This window comes from Vulpes lagopus, chromosome 2 (genome assembly GCF_018345385.1).
Source record: "Vulpes lagopus strain Blue_001 chromosome 2, ASM1834538v1, whole genome shotgun sequence".
In the NCBI taxonomy this organism is placed as follows: domain Eukaryota; kingdom Metazoa; phylum Chordata; class Mammalia; order Carnivora; family Canidae; genus Vulpes; species Vulpes lagopus.
The window spans coordinates 91,084,727-91,097,292 of NC_054825.1; the positions used below are offsets into that span (position 1 = coordinate 91,084,727).

Below are 12,566 nucleotides of genomic sequence, written 5' to 3' on the forward strand. Positions count from 1 at the left end.
GAAAAGATGAGGAGAGGTCATAGGAAAAGGACAACACTGGAAGTCACTCAGATTGGCTTGGGGTCAGCTTTTCCTTACGTGCTGTGATCTTGGGTAAATTGCTTAACCACTTTGAACTTTAATTTCCTATCTTTAAAGAGGAATAATAATCATTTGCAAAACACTTGAATTTGTGGAGGCATGCTATTTTTGTGAGATTAACTTTTTGTTTTCCTTTTTCCCTTTACTTATGTCCCCTTCTCCTTCTCCCTGTTCAAGCGTCTAGCTGATGGATGCTCACAGCTTCTGGAAATAATGGGGCAGAGAAAAAAAAAAAGAGAAAGCATGTGGGATGTCTGGATTTGTTTTTCATACCCTAAGTATCACACCAAGAGAACTGAGAGGAGTGGAGGTACAGTTGAAATGTTGAGACATAGCAGAGAGAGAGAAGCTATCTCCCTTCTCCGGTTAAAAACGGAAGTAAGATAGATCACGGGTGTATTAGAGCAGAGAGCTGAGTGGTTTCCTGACTGCTGCCTCTCCTGTATCTATGATTCCAAGAGAGGGACCAAGGGCCTAGAATGGGAAGAGCCGCTTGGAGAGACAAAGCGGATAGACAGTGATGGCCATCGGGAAGTCAAGAGAGAGTCACAACCCTGGTGGGACCTCACTGACAAGACTGAAAACCTGTGTGGACTGATGATCAGGGAGGGACCGAGAGGTTGACGTCTGCTGACATCAGACAAATCAAGGACCATGTTTTCCTACCCTCCTTGAAGAAAGCAACTAGCCTGGTGAGAAGGGGAGGAATCGAAATGATTAAGGCAGAATGAGAGATGAAAACAGAAATTGGATTGAATTTTTTATGAATTAAGATACATATCTTGAACGGCTTTGTGGCGTAAAATTTATATATTCTCTGCCATGTAGTAGAAAATCAAGATAATAATAGGTATTCCTATTCTTACTATAAATATCTTCTGTGGCTGCTTAAAAGGTCACTATTAGCTTTTATTTACTCAAGAGTAATATCCAGTTCAGGAAAGGTAAAGATCTCAGTGTAACCAGGAGTGAGATGTGGAATCCACTTTGAGTACATCGTCAAGAGGGCTGATGTTGACTCCCGTTTTGATAGGAAAGGGTGAATCATATGTGTAGTGAGGAGCCAGGCACTGAATGATTAAAATGACCATAGCTGGGGACACTGAATAAGGAAAAGCTGAGTAGAGAGAGATGCTAGCTGTCTTCAGAGATTTGAAAGGCTTTTTGTGGAAGATAGAATGTCCTTGTTGTGAATGGAAGTTGATGGCATGAATGTTTGATTCAATCAACAGAAAGAGGAAGTTTCTCATAGTTGAGTGTTCATCAATGCTAAAGATTCAAACAGATGTTCAATATTCATTTTGTCTGGAATGTTGTCAGAGGATTCCTGTGTGCAAAGGAATGTGGTCCTGGCACTTTCAGTTTTAGGATGATGTATGAGGCAGGCAGAGGCAACCGATATTACCAAATTCCAGGAAATATTCTGGGTGCTTGCTCTGTCTCTTCAGCTCATTGGATCTGCCTACTGACTCCATGAGTTAGGTATTATAAGCATTATTACAAATCACGTTTAAATTTTTTTTTTTAAATTTTTATTTATTTATGATAGGCACACAGTGAGAGAGAGAGGCAGAGACACAGGCGGAGGGAGAAGCAGGCTCCATGCACCGGGAGCCTGACGTGGGATTCGATCCCGGTTCTCCAGGATCGCGCCCTGGGCCAAAGGCAGGCGCTAAACCGCTGCGCCACCCAGGGATCCCACAAATCACGTTTATAGCTTACATAGAAAACTGCCAGAGTTCATAGTGCTGGTAAATTACAGGAACACATTTTGAATTCGAGTTGTTGCATTAAAAGGTCATGTCCTTTCCTGTTCATACTCCCTTTCCCTAACATGCTCTTTCAAAGAAAAAGAACAAATCCTCAGTTCGAGGACAGAAGTACACATATTTTACTAAGTACTGATCAATGAAAGGCCCTGTCTCAGGAAATATTTTACCTATGATTTATTTAATCATATAGAAGTAACAATATATCCATTTATGAACATTTTAGCATATAACAGCACATGTAAATATACTATTCCTATCATCTAGACATATATACATTTGTTTCAGTTACTATGATGAACTGAAACATCATAGTAATGTTTGATTTGGCTGGTCCGCAGCATCCAGATATTTGGCCAAACGTTATCATGGATGTTTCTGTGATGAGTGATTTTTAGTCGAGGGTAACATTTAGATCAGTGGACATTGAGTAAAGCACATTCTGCTCCATAATGTAGGCGGGCCTCATCCAATTAGTGGAAGGCCTTAATAGGCCTCTTTTTTTTTTTTTTTTTTCTGTTTACAAACTAGAGAGATAAACCTTTATTTCACCACTTTGTCCTAATTCACTTTCTAATAAGACATGTACTGGGGACAGATTTTAAAATACTGGGAAAGCTAGATGTTGGGTGTCTTCCAGGCCGGAGCAAAGATGTGGTCACCCCAGGGGGGCCTATGAGTTCCTGGGACGCTCCAGGCAGCACCGGCCACATGCACCAGTATCATCCAATCCCAGTTTTACTTAGAGCTGCCTCATTTGGGGGGCTGTTAGTCCTCGTTTCATGCCTAATTTTCACTAGAGGCTCCCTGTTGTTCCAAATGAGTTCATGACCATAAATAAGAACAAAGACTCACCTCCGCAAACAAGAGGAAATTCTGCCAACAGACTACCTTAGGCCTAGCCTGTAACTCTCCCCTCCCTGGGTCTCTAGCCTGCTGGCCTACTCTGCAGATTTTGGACTTGTACCTTCATAATCACATGGGCTAATTTCTGAATCACTCTTTATATGTACATATACATCCTGTTCGTCCTGTTTCTCTAAAGAACCCTAGTGCAGTTATTCATATTTCATTGTTTGCCCTACGTTTCCTAGCTTTAAAATTCTGAGTGAACAGCTGCATGTATGAGCTTGGAAGCAGCGTGCTCCTCGGTCAGATCTTCAGGTGAGACTGTAGCCTTAGCCAGTCTTGTGAGACACTGGGCTAAACTGTACTCACATTCCTAAACTGAGAAATAATAAATATTGTTGCTCTAAAGAAAATTCTATGAGTGGAACTTAAACTTTCCTAGGATGTTCTGGTGTCCTAGAGACTGATTTGAATTGGAAGGCCTGGATCCTAGCCCCTGGCCACTTCTAGCTAGTTACTGCCGACCTCACATCTCTGGGTTTCATTTCCCGTTCTGTTAAGAGAGCATGGGACAGAGGATCTTCAGTTTCCCTTGGGTGCTAAATTCAATGTCTCCATTAATTAAACTGTTTATTCATCAAAATAAACACTGATAAGAGTCACAAGAAGAACACACCCTGGATTTTCAAGCCTCTGAATCTGGTGGCAGTGTGCCAGCTTCCTTTCTGCCAGTGGCTGTCTATCCTCAAGTCCTGCTCTACTTCTTTTCCACCCCAACAGTTTTCTATCACTAGCCAATCGATGTTATATAAATTCTTTGGCACTTCTGTGGCCTGTGCATGTGCACGCTCACGGCTTAAGCTGGGCTGCTCTGGCTCTGGGTGTGGAGCACAGCTCTATCACCAGAACATTTGCCTCCAGCATTTCACGGATTAACTCCGTCAGCTCACGAGGGGAAGGGAGCTACTTTCCAAGTGTGAGTCCTTTTTTTTTTCTCTCTCTCTCTTCTCATCACCAAGGAGGTGTGTCCAGTTTTTTTCGCCAGTTAGCTACTTTGTAGGAGCCCTGGAGCCCAGGCAGTGGACTTTCCCCAATGAGTAACTGAATTTGTATTTGCAAACCAATTCTGCTGAATGAAATGTTATATGAACATTTTCCCAGCCCCCTGGTAATATCCCCTCCCCATTTTTTTTTTTTTTTTTTTAATGGTGCTGATTTTAAAAGAAAGCACAACTTCTCTAGTCCTAGCTCTCAGTCCCAGTGAAGTAATAGGGCTCTGGTAGGATGGTCTCAATCAAAAGTGTCAACCGAGCCGATTGTCACTAGTCATACCAAGTTTTGCTTTCACTGAATCCCTCTGCACCCACGGGCAGCACCCCCACCCCCACCCCGAGTCTGCTTCCCTCTCACATCGCAGGACCCACCTCCCCTTCCAATACTTCTCTCTGGATGGGATGTGAACCGCTCACACTAGAGGCAATGGCAAAGGTCTTTAAGGATCAGCACCCCGTGCCGGTAGTGAGAGGCCTTGAGTGAAGAAGACGGGACTCTGAGGCAAAAGGGTGAATACCGATTTCTGGAACTGTGGGTGTCGGCGGGTCGGGGGCAGGGGGCAGGGGGCAGGGGGCAGGGGGCAGGTGTGTCTGCGGGGGCTGCGGCGGCGGGAGCAGGCGAGGTGCGCGGCCCGGGGCTCCGCGTGGGCAAGGGGCGGCGGGAGCGGGGGAGCAGCGCACGGGCTTCCCGCGTCGCTCCGGGTTTTAGCGAGAGCAGGGAGGGGAGAGGGGAGAGGGGAGAGGGGCCGCGGGAACAGAGCAGGGAGGGGAGAGGGGAGAGGGGAGAGGGGAGAGGGGAGAGGGGAGAGGGAGAGGGAGAGGGGAGAGGGGAGAGGGAGAGGGGAGAGGGGCCGCGGGAACAGGGCAGGGAGGGGAGAGGGGAGAGGGGCCGCGGGAACAGAGCAGGGAGGGGAGAGGGGAGAGGGGAGAGGGGAGAGGGGCCGCGGGAACAGAGCAGGGAGGGGAGAGGGGAGAGGGGGAGAGGGGAGAGGGGAGAGGGAGGGGCCGCGGGAACAGAGCAGGGAGGGGAGAGGGGAGAGGGGAGAGGGGCCGCGGGAACAGAGCAGGGAGGGGAGAGGGGAGAGGGGAGAGGGGAGAGGAGAGAGGGGCCGCGGGAACAGAGCAGGGAGGGGCAGGGACGGGGCAGGACCAGGGAGTCCAGCGCGGCGAGGCGGCGGCCGGGCCGGGGGGGCGGGGGGGTGGAGAGGAGGTGCCCCCCGGCCCCGCGCCCCCGCCCCCCGGCTCCTCTTCCCGCCGACCTCGGGGCTGCCCCGGCCCCTCCACCCCCGCCGGCGGCCCGTCCTGGGGCGCGCCTCCCCCGCCCCGTGGTCACCACTTTCGGGCCCGGGCAGGGGTGGGGCGGCCGCGCTCGGGGGGCGGGGGGCGGGGGGCCGGGCAGGGCCAGACGCCGCGCGCCTCGGGGCAGCCGCACCTGAGCCCCCGGCCCGGGCCCAGGGCGCAGCGGGAGCCCGCGGGCTGGGGGCAGGGAAGGGGGAAGGGAAGGGGCAAGGGGGCGAGGCCACGGAGCGCCACCACGTGCGCCGCCCGCCAGCCGCGGGTCAGAGCCCTCCGCCCCCGCCCGGCCCCGCGCGCTCGAGCGCCCCGCGGTCGCCCCCGCCCCCGCCCCCGCCCTCGCCCTCGCCCCTAACTTTTCTTCCACTTGCCTGCGAGGAGGAACCTGCCGCCCCGCCCGGCCCGGGCCGCGGGGAGCCGGCGCTCGAACCCGGCCGCGGGGCCTCCCACCTTGCGCCGCCCCGGCCGGGGACCCCCGAGGACCCCCGAGGACCCCCGAGGACCCCCGGGGACCCGCCGGCAGGAGCGAGACGCACGGGCGGGCGCGCGAGCAGCGGGGCGGGGAGGCCGCGGACGGGACTGCGCGGCCCCGGCGACCTGAGCGCAGCGATGCCAGCATGTAAGTCTACCTGGCGGCTGAGAACGCCCTCACGCCCTCACCTGCATCCAGCCCCGCGCCCCCACCTCCCTCCGCTAAGTGATCTTGTAAGGACTGCGTGGACAGAGTAAACCGGTTTGTCTTCGGTTTGACCCCGAGGCGCGGAGGAGCGAGCAGGTCCTGCCAGGCGGAGCTGTGACATGTGTGTGCGGCTGCGGCTGGATTTTTTTTTTTTTTTTTCCAGTGAGAGGTAAACCTCACATTTGGGCGGTGGAAAGCATTAAAAAAAAAAAAAAAAAAGGGCAGGGCTTCAAGAATGGGGAAAACGTGTTTTCGAGTCAAATCAAACAAGGGCTAACAGGCACGGCTCCTCCATCCAGGGCCTCGCCCTGCCAAGAAGGAGCGATCCTGGATCAGCACCTGGGGGCCTGGAAGGTACTGGTATCCCGAGAAAATGCTGACTTTACACATTGTCACCCCCGACTGTAGAAGTTATTCTTGCATCTTTGACTTATTTGAATGGTTTAAGAAGAAAAAGAAAGAAAGAAAGAAAGAAAGAAAGAAAGAAAGAAAGAAAGAAAGAAAGAAAAATAAAAGAAAAAGAAAGGAAGGAAGGAAGAAGCGCGCAGAGAAGTTTCTTGGTTGTATTTCGTAGGTTAATGAGTAATGAGGGACCATGTCGTTTTACGGGATGGGGCCTGGGAGGCGACTTGCCTTGAATGAGAGGTGGGGGACGTAGGGGTGGGAATGGTCAGGGAAGTCCCAAAGGTTCTGGTTTAATGGAGTGACCATGGAAGCGGTGAGATTCCTCAGGGCGACCCTGAGAAAGGGCCACTGAGCACACCCAGAATGCAAAGAGAAGGATTGTTCTAAAAAGGGCCTGTTTTTGCGGCCAGTGCACAAGTTAATTTTCTTGTAATATGTAACGTTCGCTCTGCTGTTTTCTTTACTCTTGCGCAGATACCCTGACAGACATTTTGCTCCCTTCCACAAGAATACAAGTGTTTCTAGAAGTTCTTATTGCCCCTCCCTCCCCCAGCTGCTGGATCCTTAAGTATTTCCATTAAAATCTCCTCTTTCAGCTTCATACCTGGGAAGACTTGCGCCTCAGGCCCTGTCTTTCCCTTCCTCCCAGTGTCTCCTCTTCTCCCCACCCAGCACACAGTTTTAAAACAGGAAGAGTAGTGCCCACTGCAAGCCTAGCTCTCTGCCCTTCTGTTCCTGGTAGTGAGCAGTATAATTAGAAAAGAACTACTTATTTTTGCTAAAATTGCATGTGAAGTAATTCCACACCTGTGAGTTTTAAGGTTTCATTTATGCCGGTGGAATCAGCAAGGTATAACCCGAAATAATTTACCTTGGGATACAGCCAACAGCCCCACATAAGACTTGTTCTCATATGCAGGCGGCACATTTTGAATGAATGTGAATTTGTTTTAAACATCAGTTTTTCCTGAAAGTATAGTAAGGTTTTTAACAGCAGATATTCGCCTAGCTTCCTTTCAGCTTTCCTAGGTAATTTAGATCTTAGGGGAAATGAAAAAAAGTGTGCATACCAATTTTTAAAATAAAATATGTGGACCTGAACAGCAGGTAATGTACAGATTTCCTCATTATGTAATTAATTGATGTAGCTCATTTGAATTGCATATGATTAAAACTTCTGTCATATAAAGATACGAGTATTTAATCACATAAAATATAAAGTTTAGTGTCCTGATTTGAGTTTATTGAGCTTTTTGGACTAAAAGTTTTTCCATTTCTTGCCAGATTATAGCTGTTTCTTTTACCATTTTGCTGTTTATGATTCACATGGAATGGCTTAAGATGATCTGATTCTTTTTTAGATATTAGTGTGTTAGAATAAATGGAAATAATACCAACCTTTCCAAAGTAAATATTCTTAGTATCTTACTGAAAAATGTTACAATGTGGAACACAAACTCTATTATCTTTTAAATTTAAACCTTAATGGGTTCAGGCATACAAACTAAGATATTTTCTGCCTGTTCTTTGCGGTGAAAGTATTACTATGTTGTGACACTCAAGTTATGAAATTACAGATTTTATAAATATACTTGGAGTTATAGTGACTACATATTTTTCATATCCTAAGAAATTTAGTAGATTTAGCAAAGCTCCTGGTAGCTGGTCTCAAGCTTCATGGAGCTCCCGTTCGTTCCATTTATGGCTTATATAAATTACATGACATTGTGCTTTTCCAATATGAATGGTGAAAGAGGCTATTGTCTCTTGGCTTATGGGAAATATTAGAAGCTTGTAGTGTTACTGCCTAACTGGACACGTCACTCTGATTTCTGGAAATAATGATTTGAAAGAGAATCAGTTTATACATTAAAAATAAACTGACAACCACTTCCTTAAACTTGACCGTTTTCTAACTGCCCATCTCCTACGGAGTTTACATTTCTGATGGGATGATTAAAACTTTCTAGAGACAATTTAGACTTTAGACTAAATAGAAGAAGACTTTGTTCAATGTGTGTGGCATGCTGAGGCAAAAAAAAAAAAAAAAAAAAAAAAAACCGTATCCTTCCATTTCCTTTCTGTTTGGATGCCATTATTACATTATCTACATTGGATGGCATTGCGATGCATACTGGGTGGCTGGCGTGAAGACATCAAAAGGACTTTTCAGTGGTAACTAAAAACGCCAATAAAACTTAAGCGTGGTTACCTGAGTATCCTCCTACTTTCCCTTAAAGCATTACTCAGGATGGAATTATTTAGAATGCCTTAAGGAAAACTTCAGAATTACTGTGTTTGAAACATTGGTAGCAAATATGACAAGGGCTTAGCATTGCTAAAAAGAAATCACAAATTAGTAAGAAAAATATTTCTATTATAATAGAAACTACAAAAATGATGAACATGCCAACCCAAGTAAAGGAAATCCAAATGAGATGGTACTTCTGTAAAACTGGGTGATGAGGAAACAATAATAGTGATGGGAGTATCATGATATAAACATTGATACACCTCGGTGTAAATTGGATGGGTGTGTGGAAATTTATTTATAAATAACTTTAAACCTACAGAAAAGTTTCAAGAATGATACAAAGAACACCTGTTTATACTTTACACAGAATCACTTAATGTAAAGGTTTACCCCATTTGTTTTATTTTCCATCCTTCTTCCCTCCACCCACTACTCTCAGTAGATGCACACAGTGTTTTTCCTGACTCACATTAAGTAAATTATATACATCATGGCTTCAGGCTTTACTTTTTTAGTTGAAAATTTTATTGAGATGTTTGTTGATTTACGTGCAGTTGGAAGAAGTGGTAGAGATCCCATGCCCTTTACTCAGTTTCTCCCGGGGATAACATTTTGCAAACTGTGGTACAATACCACAACCAGAATACTGAGACAGTGTTCTTTTTCAGACATTCCCAGTTTTACATGTACTCAGGTGTGTTTCTCAGGGTTGCCTTTTAATTTCACCTGTGGTACCAGTCATGGAACAGTGGCTATTTCTGCTCAAATACGGGTCAAGATGTGTGCAGATTTGAAGAATAAACCTTTTTACCTTTTCGAAGTGGGGGTGAACACAACTTAATAAAATAACTTGAATTGAGTAATAGAATAGCACTTTCTCTTATTCATTGTTTGAGCTCAGGAACATGATCTTTAACCAGAAGAAGAAATACAATTATGAGCACAGACTTGAATAAACCAAATTACATTCTTTTCACTCTAGAAGAATTAAGGTACTCTCGCTGCCACTCCCCATGCCCCTTGGTGACAATTTTAACATAGGTATATGTTTGGGAGGGGATCCCTGGGTGGCTCAGCAGTTTAGCACCTGCCTTTGGTCTGTGGCATGATCCTGGAGTCCCGGGATCAAGTCCCACATCAGGCTTCCTGCATGGAGCCTGCTTCTCCCTCTGCCTGTGACTCTCTCTCTCTCTCTCTCTCTCTCTGTCTCTCGTGAATGAATAAATAAAATCTTTGAAAAAAACAAAAATGAATACGTTTTGGGATATGAGGAATGAGGTAATTCTGACCATTGTGGTTAATAATAGAATTAGTGCCATGTCAATTACTCAACTGATTTCAAAGTTTCTTCACTAAGTTCTCTTTAAATTTGACTTTTAAGGGATCCAGCAGGAGTAAAGAGGTGCAAGATAGTAGGTAGGTTGTCTAGATTACAGACTATTTCAGTGATATGTTTGGTTTATTTATTTTTATTTTATTTTTTTAATATTTTATTTATTCATGAGAGACACAGAGAGAGGCAGAGACATAGGCAGAGGGAGAAGCAGGCTCCATGCAGGAAGCCCAATGTGAGACTCCATTCCAGGATTCTAGGATCACGCCCTGAGCCAAAGGAGTCCCGATAACGTTTGGTTTAAATCACATTTACAAGGGGAGCATTGACGTTAAAACAATTCCTGTGGAAGGGTTAAGTTCTAAAGCTCCTGAAATAGGACTTAAGCATGTTGTATTTTGTCACCTATGCAGTTTGTAAAGGGCAGCAGGTTTGCAGTAGAGGTAGCTTGGTTCTCAAAAAGGACAAGTGACTAGGAAGCCAGGTGACCCAGTTGGCAAGTGGTTTAATGTTGTATTGTTTTTGCCTGTGAAGTGATAGGTTTTGTTGCATAATTTTTAGATTCTTTTCAGGTGGTAGAAGTCCATGGATGGCTCTCTTTTACTTTAAAAAAAAAAATTCTTTCTCTCTTCAGAACTTTGAGGCTACAATTCAAGTGATACAGGATTATGTTTTTGGTAGTTCCCATTTAGAACCTTAGTAACCCTGTTCAGGATTTTCCGTTCTTGTGAGAAAGTTGTTTGAATCTCAAGGATGGGTCTTTGCTAAGTGATCCCCTGAGAAGACACACAGTGCTTTCCTTCCTCTGTTCTATTCTTACTTTATTTGTTTCTGTTCTTCAGTAAACAGTAAACTGGATGAAAGTTGACTTGCCATGTGGTTTAAGTTTGGTTCTAAGTACTTGTCCTATCCTGGGTTCCTTTTCAATACAAAGTGATGGAGTCTTGAGAACCAGAACACATGAAGCCCCAGATCATCGTCTGCAGCTCTTGTCTGAAAGAATTACAGGCAGATTTTGTAAAACAGCTTCAGGATTGATTATGGAATCCCTAAATGTCAGAACCTGTTGTAGCAAAACAAAGTTGCATGATAAAATAAATAGTATTGAATGTTGACAAAGCTAACAAACATGATTCCTTGAGGATTGTTTAGAGAGTACATAAGTCTAAGAGGACACCATTATTCCCATACTGATAAAGGAAAATTGTCATATGCCGCAAAGGTTAGGAAACTGGGAGTTCTCTCAGGCTGATGACACTCCTGACTGTGTGTGGTATAGCAGGCAGCCAAGTTTGATTGGTCTGCCCCTCAGTTTCCTGGGCCTCAGTTTAGGAGCATGCTCATTCATCCATGGCATGAATGGGAAACACCTCATTCATCCAACATCAGTGGGAAATGGACCCATCCTTCCAAATGAGTGAACCTTCCATGTAACAGCAGTCTATCATCTACCCTTTTTAAAGCTTTTACTAAGTGCCATGTAGTATTATCTCTATCTTTTTGATGGATGGTATCCTATTTACAGAAGAGGAAATAGTCCAGAGTTTAAAGCACTTGCCTGTGAAGTCACACAATAAATAGAGGCACCAGCTTGTAATTTTGCTATTCCAGAGCTCACATCCATCATTATTATATATTATTATGATGTACAGTGGCATGTTGCTTCTCATAAGTAGTAACATTGCTTTAAATTTCAATTATTTTGGATAAATGTGTTTTAAGACCTACCTTCCATTCAGAAAAATACTCTTCAGGTCTTAAGCTTTGCCAGTTTAGAATTTCCATTAGGAGCTGTGTGATGCTAGAACTTCTAGTTGGGTGAATATAAAAACATGGCATGAATGTCAGACAGTACTCAAAATTTCTGCATTCATGGCAGACATGAATCATCCTTTCCCGTTTCTGTTCCAAGGTGATACAGAAGTAGTCCCAAACTCAACTGATGGGTGTTGGTTTATGACATCCTATTGTCTGTTCTTGTGTAAGCCTTTTCTTTTGATTTTATTGTGAACAGAATAACCACAATTATATTGGAATGGTAGTAGCAATAATAACGGCTAATATTTTTTTTTAAGATTTTATTTATTCATCTGAGAGAGAGAAAAAAAAAATAGAGCAGGGCAAAAGGGGGGCGGAGAAGGAGAAGCTGACTCCCTGCTGCATAGGGAGCCTGATGCCGGACTCCATCCCAGGACCCCAGGATCGTGGCCTGAGCTGAGTTGAAGGCAGATGCTCAACCATCTGAGCTACCCAGGTGCCCCAATAACATCTAATATTTGTTGAGCAATTGCTGAATGTCAGGCACTTTCTTAAAAGATGTGATCTGATTTAGTCATCCAGCAACTCTATGGATTAGGTTCAATTGCCATTTCTATTTTGCAGGTGAAAAATAGGAGGTGCAGGGTAGTCAAGGAAATTACCCAAGGGTGGCATAGCTCACAAATAGCAGTGACTCTCTTGTCGACTCTAGAGCTTGGTCTCTGCTGCTTAGGTGGTCTCTGACAGTAAAGGATAGATTGGAAATGAAGGCTTGAGGCAAGTGCAGGAATCATTTGATGACTATTTTTGCTTGTCTGAGTATTCCCTTTCCTACTTTTCTAGTTTTGTGTTTAGTATTACATATTTTACTCCAGGTAAGCAACCTTCAGGTAAAAAAGGTATTACTGTGATCCTACAGTATCTTATTAGTTGTTTCTCTTTTTAGAAATAAAAAGACTCTCAGTTATCACCTGGAACTATGGTAACTCCCATAGTTGGAGATTTTTAGGATCTGGAGATTTCTTACCATCTTCCTGCCTGATGGTTCTCATCCTTACGGGTCCCTGTATGGACCTTCTGATGATTGACCTTG

At 45.0% G+C, this 12,566-nt stretch overlaps 1 protein-coding gene across 7 annotated transcripts in view; it reads left to right on the forward strand.

Moving 5' to 3' along the window:
* Window positions 1-3,576: 3,576 nt before the first annotated feature.
* Window positions 3,577-12,566, forward strand: part of ADGRG6 (adhesion G protein-coupled receptor G6) — a 136,438-nt gene continuing 127,448 nt past the window's right edge. For 4 of the 7 annotated variants that reach the window (XM_041744870.1, XM_041744874.1, XM_041744875.1 and 1 more), the window contains exon 1: window positions 5,534-5,663. In XM_041744870.1, the coding sequence (XP_041600804.1) occupies window positions 5,662-5,663 (2 nt within the window). In that variant the 5' untranslated portion in view covers window positions 5,534-5,661. The other 3 variants (XM_041744873.1, XM_041744872.1, XM_041744871.1) reach the window with 3 other exon arrangements.